At 40.7% G+C, this 19282-nt stretch overlaps 1 protein-coding gene across 5 annotated transcripts in view; it reads left to right on the forward strand.

Moving 5' to 3' along the window:
• The first annotated feature begins 904 nt into the window (after window positions 1-904).
• The window catches only part of COP1 (COP1 E3 ubiquitin ligase), a 214047-nt gene continuing 195669 nt past the window's right edge, over window positions 905-19282 (forward strand). For 2 of the 5 annotated variants that reach the window (XM_043486127.1, XM_043486126.1), the window contains exon 1: window positions 969-1632. In XM_043486127.1, the coding sequence (XP_043342062.1) occupies window positions 1214-1632 (419 nt within the window). In that variant the 5' untranslated portion in view covers window positions 969-1213. Of the gene's footprint in view, window positions 1633-19282 lie in introns of all 5 variants that reach the window. The other 3 variants (XM_043486125.1, XM_043486130.1, XM_043486129.1) reach the window with 3 other exon arrangements.

The raw sequence follows: 19282 nt of genomic DNA on the forward strand, positions 1-19282 counted from the left end.
AATGGCAAATGAAAATCTGTAAATGAATTTCAGTATTTCAAAAAGCCTACCAGAAACTGCAACTTCTGGTAGCATTAACTGCCAAAGTTTCCTTGTTTTGTGCTAAAAATCGTATCAGACACACATCAGACGGGGGTTTTAACTGAGCTATGTTCCGATTAAATATAATTTGTTTTCTCATTATTATGATGCTTAACTTGGTAAATAACTTTTCAAACGAGTGAGATCACGGTCGAGCAGGTAAATTGGAAACACTTGCTACCACGCTTGCAATGTACAAAGCACTGTGCACTGACTTCAGTACTGTGGAATGGCTAACAGCAGCAGCGCCTGGAGTCCTGACTGTCAGTCCAGAACTCTTCTCAACTGCTCGGAGCTTCCAGGTTCTTTCCCTGTGTCCCAGCCTTCAGAGCCTTCAAAACCCGAATCGAAATACCTGTCGTGCCCTCGCCACTGGGTCACACTGCCTGCCTCGCAAGCCACAAGCCGCCGCTCCCAGTTCACGTTCAGGAATGCGGCTCACCCCCCACGCATGCGCGGTGCGGCAGCCCCCACGCCGGCGCCGCTCCCCGCCGCTGGGAGCCGGGACCCTGGGTAAAGCAGGAGGGTCTGCGCCCCGGGCGCGCGTGCGCAGTTGCTTTCGGAGCACTTTTTGTTTTTTTTCCCCCCCGTTCCCCTGCCCCAAGGCCTCCGCCACCGCGACCATCTATTTCTCTCTCCGTTGCCCTTTCGTTCCCTCAGACGGCCCTACCCTCGGGCACGTTAAGAAGGAAAACCGGATCCCCACTAAGGCGGCGGTCGTTGCTAGGCCGCCGCCGTCGCCCAAGGCGCGCTCGACGCATCTGAGCGCCGCCCCGGCCGCGTCTGAAGTTGTATCCCCCGCCGCTCCCGCCCCTTCCGCCGCTCGCGCGCGCGCACGGCCGGCCCACGGCGCGCTCGGGTTGGCTGCGGCGGCGACCGCGGCGGCGGCGGTCCAGAGAGCGGCAGTGGTTCCTCCTCTGCTTTAATAGTTCCCTCCGCCCCCTCCCGTCGGACGCTGCTGTGTGGTTTTGCCTTTACAAAAATCAACTTTATTGTTCCTCAGCCCCACCTCCCGACGCGGCGCGCGTCCTCAGGATGCACTGAAGGCGGAGGGGAGGGAGGCGGCGGCGGCGGCGGGTCGCGATCGCGGTCCCTCTCCTCCGAGCTCCCAGCCGGAGGGGAGGGAGTCACGATGTCTGGGAGCCGCCAGGCCGGATCGGGCTCCGCCGGCACCAGCCCGGGCTCCTCCGCGGCCTCCTCGGTGACTTCCGCCTCCTCGTCCTTATCCTCTTCCCCGTCGCCCCCTTCCGTAGCGGCTTCGGCGGCGGCGCTGGGGTCCGGCGGGGCGGCCCAGGCCGCGGGCTCCGGCGGTCTCGGGGGCCCGGCGCGGCCTGTGCTGGTGGCGGCCGCGGTGTCCGGCAGCGGCGGCGGGAGCGGCGGCGGGGCGGTGTCCGCGGGCCTGTCCCGGCTCAGCTGCGCGGCCAGGCCCAGCGCCGGCGTAGGAGGGAGCAGCTCCAGCCTAAGCAGCGGCAGCAGGAAGCGACCTCTGCTCGCCCCCCTGTGCAACGGGCTCATCAACTCCTACGAAGACAAAAGCAACGACTTCGTCTGGTGGGTTGGACGAGCAGCCTTCAGCAACCACCGCCCCCCCCGCCCCCCCATCTCTGCGTTAGGAGTTTCTGCTGTTGGGGCTGCTGGGGTCCGGGGTGACGGCGGTCTGTGGGGCGGTCTGTGTCTGCAGAGGGATTCGAGCGTTTGCAGGGGTTGGTGGAGTGGGATGGGGAAATGTTGGCATCCCGACTCAGGGTGAGGGTACTAGAGAGGGTAGTGTTGGGGGGAGACGTGAAGGGAGTTTAGGCAATAATAAATAAGAGGGAGAGATGGAAGGTCAAATAAGTGGCTGTGCATAAAAGGAGAAAGGTGGGCACGGAGGTTGGGCATTGAATTTTCTGGCCGTCTGGTGAATTAGGTACCCTGTCAGTCCGGATTGCTCGTGGAGGTGAATTAAACTTGTATAGGGAGAGAATTAAGCTTCCTGGTATGCTGAGGGAGGGAGTTGTTGGTCACAGTTTGTTTATTGAAAGTGTGGTAGATGGTGCTCTAAACATGGGTATGGCTGTTTTAAGGAGAAGTAGTATTTGCTGTAAATATCCGTCGTGTGTGTGCTGATGTAAATATCCGTTGTGTGTACGTGTAAATATTGCCTCCTGTTTCAAAGGCTAGGTCACTTAAATCTGCTGGTGAGGCTCCTGTAGTCAAGAAAGTCTGTTCACAAAAAATTGCACTTCTCAGTTGAATGTCTTGAAAGCGGTGGGGTGGGGGGGCACATTTTAAAATACCATCCGTGGGTCAGATGTAATTGCACTGCACTTGGCACTTGTGCTAACGCATCAGAGTTTTTTAGAACTTATGATTTGAGAAACGCTTGGAATTAGACGTGTTGTCATCGTGGATAGTATACAGTAGTACTCAGTTATGACATTTGGCATAGGGGGCTTATTTATATTAAGGGAAAGATGGAGTTGATTGTCCTGCTTGAGAGTGTTTTCAGTTTCCACTGGGTTTTGTCCAATTCAAATGGTAAGATTAGGAGAAAGGAATTGCTGTTAGCTGAGTGAGAACTGGTAAAATCTTGTGCTTTTCTTCTGGAGGAAATTGTTGATAGACTTAGTGTATTAGTGATACGGGAAATTGGCTTGCACTATCATTAGAGGGGAGATTCACTTCAGGGTTGCAGATGGTAAGTTGTCATTAAATACAATAGGGCTAGAAGTTGGGAGTATAAAAGTTATTGATTAGACTTACAGTTTCTAGTTCTTGCAGTGAAAATGGCTTTATATTTTTGCTTTTGTCATAAATTATTCTGGATTGAGAATTGATTCATTTTTCATTGAAGCTGGACTAGAATTGTAACTTTTTTTTTATAAATAACTTAAGCAGCTTATGTTAGGTCTAAGTGTTTGTGTTTGTACCTGGTAGAGAGTGCCATGTGATAAAAGTAGAAACTAATGAAACAAAGTGAGGATTTTTAGAATTTGTCTTTTTAGCCACCATTTCCATTTCACTTATAAGTAGATTAAAGGAAACAAATGTGCTAGCATCCATGTAGGTGCACTAAGACACAGGGTGAAAGAAGGGAATTAATCATTCATCCAACAGATATTTATTTGACACTCACTGTCTGCCAGGCACCGTATGTACTTATTATACTCACTTATTAGACTTACTGTAAGCCATTTTATAGAGAATTGGAGAGGGATAGGGGAGTATAAGCCACTGGCGCTAATTTTTATTTTTTGGGGGTAACATTATTAAAATTTTTGTTAGTCTGTCACCTGACTTTAAACAAAAAATTTAAATCCAGTCTCTGAATCTTAACCACGTTGCTTAGATTTTTTTGTTTGTTTGTCTTCTTTTATATTCTAAGTGGAAGTGTCCAGTGAGAGTCTTTAGTTAAAAATTCTGAATATTTCACTTTCTAAGAATGTCATAGTCCTTGGTCTCTTGCTGGTGAGGTTGACGTTTCAGAAGAATTCATTAATGGGAATCAGTTTTCCTGATTCTCAAGCTAGGTTTGATTTGGCCAACTGTTTAGGGTAGAAAGATAAAGGATTAGGCAAAGCCCAAGGAATCCTTTTCATTTCTAATTGACCCTGGGTGGTTGGTCTTGTCTGCTGCAAGGTTAAACTGTGCACCAGTCCAAATTATTCTAAGCTTTTACATCTTAATGAGGCTTAAGTTTGAATAATGATGATAATTCCTCATTCACATTTTAAAGATGTTTATGCTTCATGTTTCATTTTATCCTAGAGCAACTCTGTTAAGTTGTATAAAACTTCCAATTTTAATGTAATACTAATATAATTGTATTCTCATAGAGGTAGAGAGAAGTTAAGTAACTGCTTCAGATTGGACTGTTCAGGAACAGAATTACAACTCACATCTCCTGATTCTCAGTTTAGTGCTTTCTTTTATGGAATTTAAAAATTTCAGATCTATATGATCAAATATATGCATTTAGCCTCATGGTTTTTAAATGTGGTGGATTGGAGGAAAACAGCTGTTTCACAATCACAGGAGATAACTTTTTTTTTTTTTTGACCACACCCTGTGGCATGCAGAATTTCTCTGACTAGGAATCCAGTCTGAGGCCTCTGCAGTGGAAGCTCAGAGTCTTAGCCACTGGACCACCAGGGAAGTCCAGGAGACACATGTTTTTATTCTTTCTCCCTCCCCTTGCCTGTCTGTCTGCCCACATCCTAAGAGGACTTAACAGAATTGGAGGCTGGAGCGGGCAGTGTAGTTTGCAAAAGCTCCCTTGGTGATAATGACTTGTTCTTTCATCCTGTTTGAGAACAGTTGATTTAAAGTCAGATGCTGAATTGTCAGCATCACCTATTGGTCTCTCCTTACTTATATTTGAAAGTAAGTTTATATCTTACTGTAGAATTGATGGGCATTTTAGGGATTTGTAGTTTTGACTCTAGTATTTCTTTCAAAGGATTGAAAGTACCATCAAGTTGAAAGTACCATCAAGTTATAGATGAAGAGTCTGTAGTACAGTAGAGAGTGGTATATATAGCTTGAAGTTGAATAAGTCTCTGACATTCAAAGGAAGTCTTTGTTGCCTTACTTTTCAAAATTGTCTTACATGGTCTGTTAAAGTATGAGTCTGTCCTGTGTTTGGAAGACAATATCTTTCTTTTACACTGTCACATTATGACCGTCTCAGTGTTAGCCTTTCCAGCTCCCCGAAATGACCTTTTCTACCTCTTTAAGTCCCAGATATTCTCTAAGTTGTAGCAGGAATAGGTGTTTTTAAGTCTATAGTAAGCCCTTATGGGAAAATTTACTCTGCCCGATCAAATGTAGGTAGAATCTATGTGAAGTCCATCGACCGTTTAATAAATGTGACAGACAGCCTCTTGTGTCAAACTGTTAACAACAGACTGTCCTGAAGGAGCTCACGATTTATGTGAAGAAAAACTTTTGATCACATAATTATAATATCACATCCTGGCATCACTGCTTCTCTTAGTGTCATGGCAGATGTTAAGTACTCTTGAAATTCAGATGTTGTCTCACAGTCCTCAACATAGCAGTCTAGGCAGCCACTACCTATTAATCATATTTAGCTCTAAAGATGAGACCTGTTGCCCATGTCTTACTGAGTATGAGACCTCAGTTTAGTTTAAGGATGGGTTTTGGGCTCAGAGATAATGAAGCAAAGTGGGTTTAGTGAAAATTACAGATAACTGTGTTGGAGGCTCATGTAGATGCTTGAAACTCAAAGTTCATAAATGCCAAGTTCACTAAAAAGTACTAACAGTTGGTTTGGTATACATAATAATAACGTGAAAGTCGCTCAGCTGTGTCCCACTCTTTGCGACCCCATGGACTATACAGTCCGTGGAATTCTCCAGGCCAGAATACCGGAGTGGGTAGCTGTTTCCTTCTCCAGGGGATCTTTCCAACTCCCACATTGCAGGCGGATTCTTTACCAGGGAAAGGAAGCCCAAGAATACTGGAGTGGGTAGCCTATCCCTTCTCCAAGGGAACTTGCTGACCCAGGAATCAAACTGGGGTCTCCTGCATTGCAGGTGGATTCTTTACCAACTGAGCTATCAGGGAAGCCCACATAATACTATGTGTTCCAATATAAACTATTATTATTTGCCAGGCACTATTCTAAGGGTTTGACATGACTTAATCTTCACAACAACTATTTGATGCAGATAATTCCCACTGAAAAAAATTAATTATTTGCAGTTCGCTTGTTTTAGAGCATAGCCTCTTGGTGCACAGGCTTCAGTAGTTGTAGTGCATGGGTTTTAGTTTCTCCACCGCATGTAGAATCTTCAGACCAGAAACGGAACCCACGTCTCCTGCATTGGCAGGCGGATTGGTACCCACTGTACCAGGAAGTCCCTAATTCCCATTTTATAGATGAGAAAGTGAAGGTCACAGAGGTTATATAACTTGTCTCAATTCATATAGTTAATAAGGGTAGTATCAGTGTTTATATCCAGATGTTTTGGCTCAGAACTCAAGTTCTTAACCACTATATTACCTTGCCTTTCAGAGACCAGTGATTTTGTTTACAATCAGCCTTATTAAGATATAATTTGACGTTAGAAGTCCCCAGTTTTAAGTGTGAAGTTCAGCGAGCCTGACAAATGAATACATCTATGTTACCACCCTAGTTAAGGTACAGAACATTTCCATCACGCTCATAAGTTTACTGTGCCACAGCTTTGCACTCAGTCTTCTGTCACCTCTGATAACCTGGCAGTCTGTTTTCCTTCTACACGGTTTTGCCTTTTCTAGGATTTTATATAAATGGAGTCACTCAGTATGTAGTCTTTTGTGCCTGACTTCTTTCACTTGGAGGAATGTTTTTGAGATTCAGTAATGGTGAGTGCTGTGCTGTGTGTGACTCTGCGACCCCATGGGCTGTAGCCCGCCAGGCTCCTCTGTCCATGGGGATTCTACAGGCAAGAGGACTGGAGTGGGTTGTTGCCATGTCTTTCTCCAGGGGGTCTTACCGATGCAGGGATCCAACTGGGGTCTCCTGCACTGCAGGCAGATTCTTTTACCAGCTGAGCTACTAGGGAAGCCCTCAATAATGGTGAATGTTTCACTAATTTTCTTCTTTTAATTTCTGAGTAGTATTCCATTCCATGGATATAACATGACTTCTTTATATATTCATCAGTTAAAAGATACCGAGTTTGTTTGTTTCTGAAGTTTTCAGTGATTGTAAAGAAAGCTGTTGTAAACATTCACATTCAGGTTTCTGTGTAGACCCATCTTCACGTCTCTTGGGTAAATATATAGGAGTGTATTCTTGGGTTGTGTGGCCAACTGTATGTTTAACATTATAAGAAACTGCAGAATGGTTTTCTAAAGTGACTGTCATTTTGCATTTCTACCAGCAATGTTTGAGTTTCAGTTCCACATTCTTGCCAACGCTTGCTTTCAGTCTTTCAAATTTCAGTCATTCTAGTGGTATGTTTAGTAGTATCTTATTGTCATAATTTGCATTTTCTTAATGACTGATGATGTTGAGCATACTTCCATGTGCTTATTTCCACTTGCGTATCTTTTATAAAATGTGACTTCTAATCTCTCGCATATATTTCTTATGTTTGTGTTAAGTTGTAAAGCTTGTGGCTGCAAGTCTTTTGTCAGTCTATATATTGTGATGTTTTCTCCCAGTCTGTTGTTTAGTTTTTAGTTTTCTGAGCAGTCTTTTGAAGTGCAAAAGTTTAAAATTTAAATCCAGTTTATTGGACTTTTTTCTTTTATCGTCTGTGACTTTTGTGTTCTGTCGAAATTGTCTAAATCTTCTTGTATATTCTAGAAACTTTATAGCTTTTTTTGTACTTAGGTACAATCATTTCATGTTAGTTTTTATATTCTGTTTGTGGTAAGATTTGAAGATTTTTCTCCTCCAGTGTAGATGTCCAGTTATTGAAGCACCCATTTGTTGAAAAGACCATCTTTTTTCATTAAATTTTCTTGGAATATTTCTCAAAAATTAATATGTTTAAGTTTATTTCTGAAATCTTTATTCTGTTCCATTGATCTAAGTGTTTATCCTTATGCCTATACCACAGTTTTAATTTCTGTATCATTGTTGTAAATCTTGAAATCAGATAGTGTAGTTTTGTTCCTCTATTTTTAGCTATTTAGGATGTCTGCATTTCCACATGTATTTTAGCTTACCAATTCTTAAAAAAAAAGATTTCTAAGATTTTAATTTGGGTTATTTTGAATCTATGACTCAATTTGGGGAGATTTGACATCTTAACAATGTTGAATCTTTGAGCCGTAAACATAATATGTTTCTCCAGTTATTTAGGTCTTGAACTTCTCTTAGCAGAGTTTTATAGTTCGCCGTGTTTGGATCTTGCACATGTTTTGTTAAACTTACTCTTAAGTGGTTCATGTTTTTGATGCTCTTGTGGTAATTTCAGTTTCCTAATGTTGTTAATATGTAGAAATACAAATTATTTTTGTATATTGACTTTGTTCTTTAAATTGTTAAGTTCACTTATTACTTGTTAACAGTTTTTGGTAGAACCATATGATTTTCTGAGATGACAATCATGTCATCTGAAAATCAGTATAGTTTTACTTCTTTCTTTTTGAATTTTCTGCCTTATTTTGGGTTCTTCCCTGGTGGCTCAGAGGGTGAAGAATCTGCCCACAATGCAGGAGACCCTGGTTCGATTCCTGGGTTGGAAGGATCTGCTGGAGAAGGGTTAGGCTGCCCACTGCAGTATTCTTTGGCTTCCCTGGTAGCTCAGACAGTAAAGAATCCACCTGCGATGTGGGAGACCTGAGTTTGATCCCTGGGTTGGAAAGATTCCCTGGAGAAGGGAGCGTCTACCCACTGCAGTGTTGTAGCCTGGAGAGCTCCATGGACAGAGGAACCTGGCAGTCCATGGCCTCGCAAAGAGTTGGACATGACTGAGCAACTTTCATACACTAATTTTTTAAAGCTATATTTTTCATTTTTATTTATGAGTGACATTGATCTATTGTTTTCATATAATGCACATATATATTTACTTTATTTACCTTATGTATTTATATTATAAGTTTTCGTATCAGGGTTATTAGTTTCTAGGGCTATTGAAACATAATTACAGACTGGGTAGCTTAAAAAGCAGAAAGTTATTTTCTCACAGTTTCAGAGGCTAGAAGTTCAAGATCAAGGTGTTGTCAGAGTTGGGTTCTTCCCTCCTTGAATTGGTGACGGCCACCTCTTGTTGTGTCTTCACATAGTTGTGCTTTGGTCTGTGTGTTGTCTGTGTCCTAATCTCATGTAAGAACACCAGTCATATTAGGTTTAGGTCCTACATATATGACTTTACTTTACCGTAATTACCTCTTTAATGTCCAATCTCCAGATACAGTTTTTTGAGGTACTGAGGGTCAGGATTTCAATGTATGGATTTGGGAGAGGACACAGTCCAGCCCATCACGTAGAGTAATGCTGGGTTTCTAAAAGGGGATGAGAAATGTTATCTGTTTTCTGAAAGAGTTTATGAAATTGGAATATTTATTCTTAAGTGTCTGGTAGAATTCATCAGCGAAGCCATAGTTTTTGTGGAAAGGTTTTTATTTGCAACCTGTTCCTTTAATTGATAAAGGACTGTTCAGGTTTTTTATTTTCTTAAGTGAGCAAGTGAGTTTTGGTAATTTGTCTGCTAATGGATTTCTCCATTTCACCCAAGCTATTGAATTTGTTGGCATAAGGTTCATAAATATTAGTACTTCTTTATGCTTTAAATGTTTGTAGGATTTGGAAGGATGTCCTTTCTTTCTTTCATTCCTGATACTGATAATTTGTGTTATCTCTTTTTTTTTGCCTTAAACAGTTTATCCAGAAGATTGTCAGTTTTATTAATCTTTTCAAATAACTCTATTTCCCTGATATTTGGCTTTGTTTTTTAAATTCTACTTTGAGTTTTATCTTCTTTTTCTAGCCTTGAATATGGAAGCTTACATTATTTTTTTCTAAGAAAAATTTAATTCTAATAGTTTCCCTTACTAATCCCACACTAATTTTCATTCAGTTCCATATACTTTTTTTGTCCTTTCCATTGAGATTGGAAGAATGGGTTACTTAGAAGTATTTTAATTTCTAAATGGGAATTCTCTGGATATCATACATACAAAACAATGTAGCTTTGTTCAGAGAATAGGATTTGTATGACTTTAATCCTTTTAAATTTATTGACTTCTTTCGTTGTCCAACATAGGATTTATCTTGGTTAATGTTGCATATGCATTTGAAAAAAATGAGTATTCTGCTGTGTGTAGACTGGTATATTCTACCAATGTCAAGTTTGTTGATGTGTTAAGCTCTGTATACCCATACTGATTTTCTGTATACTTGTTCTGTCAGGTACTGAAAGGGCTGTTAAAATCTTTAACCATGCCAGGTGTAATTGTGGGTTTTACTATGTTTCCTTGCAATTCTGTCAACTTTTGTTTCATGTATTTTGAAACTTTAGTAGTAGGGCACACACATTTATCGTTTAGAAATGTCCTTGCTTATTACTGGTAATATTTGTTGGTCTGAAATCCATTCAGTCTGTTGACATAGCCTCTCCAATTTTATTTTCTTATGTGTTTAGATGGTATGTGTTTTTGTCCTTCACTACTTCTGTGTCCGTTTCAGAGTAGGGTTCTTGTAGATAGCATAAGGTTGAGCATTTTTAATTAATATGACAATTTGTCTTTTAATTGGCTTGCTTAGACTTTTTGCATTTTAACATAATTATATACTTGGTTTTATGTGTACATCTTGCTTGCTTTTTGCTTTCTATTTGTCATTTCTATCCTTCTATTTCTTTTCTCTCTTTTTTCCCCCTTCTTTCTTTGCCTTCTTTTGGATTAATTGTGTATTTCTAAGATTTCTCTTTTGTTTCTATAGTTGACTTATTAGTAATACTTAAATGGTGTGTGTGTGTATATGTGTGTGTTGGGGTGGGGGGAAGTACTTGCCCTAGGGTTTATAATACTCATTTTAACTTTTTTATAGTCTGCCTTCAAATAATGTTATGTCACTTCATATACAGTGCAAGAATTTTGTAATAGTATGCCTCCATTCTGTAGGATCCATCCCAGTTACTGCCTCAGGCCAGAAGTGTAAGTTCTATGTGTGTGTGTGCGTGTGTGCGTGCTCATTGTGTCTGACTCTTTGTGATTCCATGGACTGTAGCCCACTGGGCTCCTCTATGGAATTTTTCAGGCAAGAATACTGGAGTGGGTTGCCATTTCCTTCCCCCGGGCATCTTCCCGATCCAGGGATCGAACATGCATCTCTTGCGTCTCCTGCATTGGCAGGCAGATTCTTTACCACTGCACCACCTGGGAAGTCATAAGTTCTGTATTCTTTTTCTAAAAAAAAAAAAAAAAAAAAAAAATGAAGTGAAATGCATGCTTTATAAAAGTCACCATTTAAAGTGTACAATTCAGTACATGTACAGTGTTGTGCAGCCATCACCACTAGTAGTTGCCCTGCAGCATGTGGGATTTTAGTTCCCTGACCAGAGATCAAACCTGCATTCCCTGCATTGGAAGGCAGATTCTCAACCACTGGACCACCATGGAAGCCCCCAAAGCAATATTTTTTCAAAAGTTACTTTAAAAACTCCAGATGGGAGTATAAGAAGCACATTTTCCACGTGGCTGGGTGTTTCTTTCTCCCAATGATGGGAATGACAGTGTCAGGGCTTCTTTGGTGGCTCAGCTGGTATAGAATTCGCCTGTGATGCAGGAGACCCGGGTTTGATTCCTGGGTTGGGAAGATCCGCAGGAGAAGGGATAGGCTACCTACTCCAGCATTCTTGGGCTTCCCTTTTGGCTCAGCTGGTAAAGAATCCTCCTGCAATTCAGGAGACCTGGGTGCAGTCCCTGGGTTGGGGAGATCCCCTGGAGAAGGGAAGGGCTACCCACTCTAGTATTCTGGCCTGGAGAAGTCCATGGACTGTATAGTTCATGGGGTCACAAAAAGTGGGACAGGACTTCACTTTCTTTCATTGTTTCATGAAACATATTAGGTATGGTATCTCCCCGTCCATACTTTTGTAGCCCCTCCTGCATATGCACCCATGTTTTTCTAATGTGGGAACTTGCTCTCTTTCCTAGCTCATTGGCCTGTGATGGTTGCTTTTCTGAATTAATGACTAAAATATAGCAGTTGCATCTTGCTGTTATTGGCATGAAACAGTTATTTATGTTGCATCAATCATATTTTCTATCTCAGGAATTTGAAATTAAAAAAAAACCCTGCACACTTTTTAAAAGGTATTGATGTTCTTGAATTAGTGCTGATGCGGGAAGGGCTGTACGGTTGACCTTGAACAGCACAAGGGTTGGGATGCCCACCCTCTGCCCAGTCGAAAATCCACTTTAACTTAAGTCAGCACTTTATGTTCACAGTCCCTCCACATCTGTGCATTCAACCAAATGGAGATTATATTTTACTGTAGTATTTATTATTGAAAAAAATCTGTGTGTAAGTGGACCCACATAATTCAAACCTGTGTTGTTCAAGGGTCAGTTGTATATTGCAAGCTGAGATATCCTTGAGACACAGAAAAAGAAACATTAGTCACATTAATAGCAGAGCTGTAGTGAAGATCTGTATTCCATGTAAGTGCACCGAAGTCCCTAGATCCACCTTGAATCTAACACCAGATCCTGTGAGCCCTGGTGATGATGTTTGCTATGAGACAATTCTCTTAATTGTTCCACTTATAACTCACAAGCCTAATTGAAATTCTTCTCTAACTGTAAGCCTTTCATGGTTAGAACTGCTACTCTGAGTAGTGGAATCTTGGGAGTGTGAATAAAAAGAGATCCAAGAGGAAATTGAGAGTGTATTGGGGTGATTTCATACTGGGAGGAATCGATAGTGACAGTCTGGCCATATTTGCTTTCCTGACCAGTCTACTTTTTTAGGCGATTGCTATGGATGGAACACCAGAACTTGGCTCCCTTGCTTATCTTTTCATGCCTATCACTTGTGTTAATCATGGTGTCCTCTTTTTCCCCTAGCCTTCATGGTCTCATTTAAAAACAAAAAACAAAAAACTCTGCTCCTGAAACTCTACCATAGCTACTTTGAATGCCCTACCCTTTTCTATTTTTTTTTTTTTAAATTTCATTGTTAAATTACAGAGTCTAAAAATTTTGTCTTATCTTTCTTTTCTTTTTTACCTTCCCTGTCCTTATTCAGAGAATCCTGTGATATAAGACAAAGTTAAACGCGGAGATAGGAAAGCAATCTCTTTTATAAAATACAGGATAAATTTAATCTCTATTAAAAGGGACGTTTAAGTTTTCTAGGGCTTTTTATCATATCAAATGAAGTTAGGAAGGAGTGAGATGAATGGACAGAGGCTGGAACTTAACTGCTCCCTGTGAAGACTGGTGCTTGGGATCTTGTGTTACCAGTATAAAGTGAAGTCAGTCTGTTGTGTCCGACTCTTTGCGACCCCATGGACTGTAGCCCACCAGGCTCCTCTGTCCATGGAATTTTTCAGGCAAGAATACTGGAGTGGGTTGCCATTTCCTTCTCCAGGGAATCTTCCCAACCCAGGGATCGAACCCAGGTCTCCTGCATTGTAGGCAGACGCTTTGCCATCTGAGCCACCAGGGAAGTCTCGTTATCTGTGTAGGTGTTAAAAAATGATTTGAGGTTATTATTATTTTCCTTTTCATTTATTTCCTTGTCTTTCAGTCCTGAATCCACTTAGGGCCAGTTGAGAATGAAGGGTGCCTTGGGGATGGTCACAAAGCAGCTGGTTTAAGGGGAAGGAGGAAGCTAGGGAATTGTCATTTTTGGACATTTTGAGGGGAAAGAAGAAACATTTCTGTGGCTGACTTTTGTTGGGTGTCTTTCACTCTTGAAGGATGTATATAAATTTCAACATATTCAAAATAATTTTTTCCAAGGTTTTCTAATTGCTGATAGTGATTTGAAATTTCATGGTCACAGTGATACATGTATTTGTTTTCTTTATCTTCTGATGCAAAGGGCACTGGACTTGGAATTAAAAGCCCTGAGATTTAACTTTGGGCAAATGAATGTTTGAGTGTTTTTTGTTTTGTTTTGTTTTTTATAAATTGAGACGTAATGGTATCCCATTATAGGATTGTGAGGTTTAGATTATATAATACATGTATGAAGACACAGTAACTTATAAAATCACTGAAAGGAATCAGGTGGTATTTGCCAGGATTTCACATTTGGTACCAGAATGTGAAAGTGGTTCTTTGGTCCTGTTAGGTAAGATAAGATGTAACCACTCCTTATTTTCCTAAATGATTCTTAATTGTGCCTGGTTCTGATTATCTTGATTTTTTTTTTGTATAATACCTAACATTTGAAAAATCGAATGCTTGGTTAGTTAGAATCAGTGCTACTAGAATCAGTTGACACATTTTGTGGAAGCATAATAGAATTAGTGTTGGTATCAAAATATGTATGGATTGAACAATGGCCTTATTATTGTACCATTTATTATTATATCATTTGGTAAGTGTGGATGCTGGTTTTGAAGCAGATAATACATATAAAAGGAAGAGTATAGGCACTGATTGAAAATTTAACTTGAGAGTCAAACCAGTTGTTATGAGACCCTTGCTTAACTGAGGTGATGTGCATTATAAATACAAAATAGTGAATTAAAAAAGAATTTTCTGTATCTATATCTGTTCTGCTCTGTTGGTTCTTAATGTAGTTAAATGACACACATAACCTTTTGGCAAGCTTAAGGATTGTGCAGTATAATATCTACCTTTAGTTTTGGCAGCTGCTATGAATTTATCTTCTTTACAAGATTCAACTGAAGATTATTATTTTAATAAAAAATGGTAAGATGAAAAGTTCAGATAATCACTACTAGTGTGGTTCACTCCATGGTCTATCAAAAGTTTTGTGGTAAGGTTGCAAAATCAGATACCTAAAATGGCCATCTAATTTTCTCTTAAATCAGTGCCCATTATGCTTATTTGCTCTTCTGTCTTTTTCTTTATTTCTAAGTTTTCCTGAGTTCTTTAACTTCTTTTAAAATAAGTTTTTCTTCCTAATAATTGATTTCTGAGGTTGCCTAATTGAGGATTTTCTTTATCTTTCAATGCTTTTGTAATTTTATTTCTTTTAGTCCATCTTAAAATATTAGGTTATAATTTCCATTTGTCTTACTATTTTCCTCTTGTGCTTGCATTGTTTCCAGGGATGGTATTATGCTCTATATTCAATTGTGAACTCTTCCTGCTGCTTATATTTTGGAATGATTCAACATAAAATATGTTTCATATTTATATTCATTGTTACCACATTTAGAGCTCTTTCTGTCTTTGTGTAAATTTGCTGTCTTTGTATTTCTTATTCCAGTTCAGTTGAGTTGCTTAGTTGTGTCGGACTCTTTGTGATCCCATGTACTGCAGCACGCCAGGCTTCCCTGTCCATCACCAACTCCTGGAGCTTGCTCAAACTCATGTCCATCGAGTCAGTGATTCCATCCAATTTTTGGCCTCTGTCATCCCCATCTCCTCCTGCCTTCAGTCTTTCCCGTCAGGCTATTTTCGAGTTAGTCAGTTCTTCACATCAGGTGGCCAAAGTATTGGAGCTTCATCTTGAGCATCAGTCCTTCCAATGAATATTCAGGACTGATTTCCTTTAGGATTGATTGATTTGATCTCCATGTAGACTCTCAAGAATCTTCTCCAACACCACAGTTCAAAAGCACTAATTCTTCAGTGCTCAGCTTTCTTTATGGTCCCACTCTCACATCCATACATGACTACTGGAAAAACCATAGCCTTGACTATATAGACCTTTATCGACAAAGTAATGTCTCTGCTTTTTAACATGCTGTCTAGGTTTGTCATAGCTTTTCTTCCAAGGAGCAAGCATCTTTTAATTTCATGGCTGCAATCACCATCTGTAGTGATTTTGGAGCCCAGGAAAATAAAGTCTCTGTTTCCACTGTTTCCCCATCTATTTGCCATGAAGCAGTGGGACCGGATGCCGTGATTTTAGTTTTTTGAATGTTGAGTTTAAAGCCAACTTTTTCACTCTCTTCTTTCACTTTCTTCAGGAGTCTCTTTAGTTCCTTTTCACTTTCTGCCATAAGTGTGGTGTCATCTGCATATCTGAGGTTATTGATATTTCTCCTGGCAATCTGGATTCCAGCTTGTGCCTCATAGAACTTACATGAATATATCAGGTAGTGAAGTCTGTATGCAATGAGTTCTCTAACTTATTTATTTCTTTATTTTGGAAATTACTTGTTTTGTCTTTGTATTTGAATTTTTTTTTTTTTGCTGGATATAGAATTCCAAGTTTAAAGTTTTTTTTTTTCTTTCAGCATTTTGAAGATATCAGTCCATTGCCTTTTGCTATATAGTTTTTTTTTAAACCATTAAAAAGTTGAAGTATGGTTAATTTATAGTGTTTTAGTATCAGGTGACCAGCAAAGTGATTCACTTATACATATATGTATCCTTTTCCTGATTGTTTCCCATATTAGGTTATTATAAGATATGGATTGTAGTCCCCTGTGCTATACTGAGTGTTCTTGTTGTTTACCTATTTTATATATAGTAGTTTGTATCTGCTAATTCCAGACTCCTAGTTTATCTCGCCCTGGTTCGCCCCAGCCCCTTCCCTGCTATCCCTTTTAATAATCTAAGTTTGTTTTCTATGTCTGTGAGTCTGTTTTATGCTTTGTAAATAAGTTCATTTGTAGCATTTTTTTTTAGATTCCACATGTAAGTGTTATCATAGGATATTTGGGTATGTCCACGTTGCTGCAAATGGCATTATTTCATTCTTTTTTATGGCTGAGTAATATTCCATTGTGTCTATGTACCATGTCTTCTTTATCCATTCATCTGTTGATGGACATTTGGGTTGTTTCCATGACTTGGCTATTGTAAATAGTACTACTGTAAAAATTGGGGTGTATTTATCTTTTTGAATTAGAGTTTCATCTGAATATATGCCCAGGAGTGGGATTGCAGGATCATGTGGTAACTATTTTTAGTTTTTAAGGAACTTTGAGACTGTTTACCATAGTGGCTGCAAAATTTACATTCCCACCTACAGTGTAGGAGGGTTCCTTTTTCTCTACACTCTCTCCAGCATTTATTATTTGTGGACTGTTTAATGACAGCCATTCTGACTGGTGTGATACCTCATAGTAGTTCTGATTTGCATTTCTCTTAATAATTAGCAGTATTGAGCATCTTTTCATCTTTTCATGTGCCTGTTGTCTACCTGTCTACCTTTTTCGGAGAAATATCTATGGTCTTCTGCCCATTTTTAAACTTTTTAAAAAAATATTGAATTGCATGAGTTGTCTGTTTTGGAAATTAATCCCCTGTCAATAGCATCCTTTGCAAATATTTTCTTCCTGTCTGTAGGTTGTCTTTTCGTTTGTATGGTTTCCTTTGCTGTGCAAAACCATGTAAGTTTGACTTAAGTCCTATTTCTTTATTCTTGTTTTGATTTTTAGTTTTTCTCAGAGACAGATCCAAAAAAATCTTGCTACAGTGTATGTCCAAGAGTTTCCTGCTTAAAGAGTGTTTTCCTTTAAGAGTTTTTTAGTATTCTGTCTCACATTTAGGTCTTTAATCCATTTTGAGTTCATTTTTGTTTATAGTGTTAGAGAATGTTCTGCTTTCGTTCTTTCACATGTACAATTTTCCTAGCAACACTTATTGAAGAGACTGTATTTTTTCCATTGTATGTTCTTATCTCCTTTGTCATGGATTGAATGGTCATAAGTTTGTGGGTTTATTTCTGGGCCTTCTGTCCTGTTTCATTGATCTGTATGTCTGTTTCAGTGCCAGCACCATGCTGTTTTGATTACTGTAGCTCTATAGTATAGCCTGCTGTCAGAGAGCACAAATCCTCCAGCTCCGTTCCTCTTTCTCAAGATTGTTTCGGCTATTTAGGGTCTTTGTGTTTCCATACAAATGTACATTTTTTTTCTATGAAAAATGTCATTGATAATTTAATAGGGGTTTGTATTGGATCAAGGCTTCCCTGGTGGCTCAGCGGTTAAAGTGCCTGCCTGCAATGCGGGAGACCCGGGTTCGATCCCTGGGTCGGGAAGATCCCCTGGAAAAGGAAATGGCAACCCACTCCAGTATTCTTGCCTGGAGAATCCCGTGGAGGGAGGAGCCTGGTAGGCTACAGTCCACGGGGTCGCAAAGAGTTGGACACGACTGAGCTACTTCACTTCACTAATTGAATCTATAGATTATCTTGAGTAGTATGGTCGTTTTAACCATATTCTCCATCTTGGAGCAGTGGCTCTTTGTAGGAAATGTCTTGTGCCGTCCCTTCTTGTCACTGGGTCCTAGGTAGTGTCTGACCCGCCTTTGCGGACTTGGTCTGTGGAACTATAGTTTTCTTGTTTACGGTGTCTGCCCCCTGAAGGGTGAGGCTGGTCTCGAGGCTTGTGCCCCATTCTGGTGGGAGGGTCCAGTGCCTGACCTCTCGTGGGTGGAACTGCCCTCTGTTAGCTGGCAGCGTCTCGGGGTGTATCCAGAGGCAGCTGTGCCCTTCAGAAGTCTTAGGCAGCTTGTCTGATTGGTGGGCCTGTGTCCCTACCCAGTTTGCTGTTTGGCCTGAGGAATCCCAGCAGTGGAGTCGACCGATGTTAAACAGGGCCAGATCTTGATGCCAGAATGTCAGAGCCTCCAGGAGAGCTCTTGGAAATGAGTGCTCCCTGATAAAAATGCCAACAGTGCGGATGCCCCCTGTTTCTCCCTAAGACCCTGTGAAACCAGCAGGTTGGTCTGGCCCAGGCTCCTGTCAGATGATTGCTTTTACCCTTAGTCCCGTTGGGTGTATGATTTTGTGTGCACCCTTTGAGAGAGATGTCTCTATTTCCCCCAGTCTTCTGGAGCTCCTGCAGTCAAGCCCTGCTGGCCTTCAAAGCCAAATCCTGTGGGGGCTCTTCTTCCTGGTGCTGGATCCCCGAGCTGCAGGGGCTGGCATGGGGCTCAGAGCCCTCGCTCCTCCTGTGGGAGAACCTCTGATATAATTAGTCTCCAGTGTGTGGGGCACCCACCTGGAGGTAAGGATTTGATTATATGGCAAATCTGTCCCTCCTGACGGTCTCAGTGTGGTTCCTTCTTTATGTCTTTAGTTGTAGATTTTTTTTTTTTTCTGGTAGATTTCACTCATTTTCAGTGATAGTTGCTCTGCATATTATTGTGATTTTTGTGTGCATGTGAGATGAGGTGAGCTCAGTGTCTTTCTACTCCACCATCTTGGCCGTTTCCCCCAACCCAGTTTTTTAAATGGGCAAAAGATTTGAACAGATGATTCCTGTATGGAGGAGTGCAGCAACCAGTTCCCACTATGTAGATGATCCATCGCATCTAAAGTTTGGAATAATGACCATATTACTGGTTTAATAGTAGAGGATGTAACTCAGAAACAGCCCGATGGAGAAGATGCATAGAACAGGGTGCAGGGAAACGGTGCAGAGCTTCTGTGCCCGCTCCAAGTGTTCATTCTCCCTGGGCCGTCACCAGTCCAGAAGCTCTCCAGGCTCTCTTGGCTGGTATAGTTTCTGATGAGAACTTTGCTGTATTCTCGTCTTTGTTCCTCTGTATGTGGTGTGTCTTTTTTCTATGACTGCCTTCCAGATTTTCTCTTCATTTTTGCTTTTATCAGTTTAAATGCAGTGTATGTATCAGGGTGTTTTTTGTG

This window comes from Cervus canadensis, chromosome 13 (genome assembly GCF_019320065.1).
Source record: "Cervus canadensis isolate Bull #8, Minnesota chromosome 13, ASM1932006v1, whole genome shotgun sequence".
NCBI classification, from domain to species: Eukaryota; Metazoa; Chordata; class Mammalia; order Artiodactyla; family Cervidae; genus Cervus; species Cervus canadensis.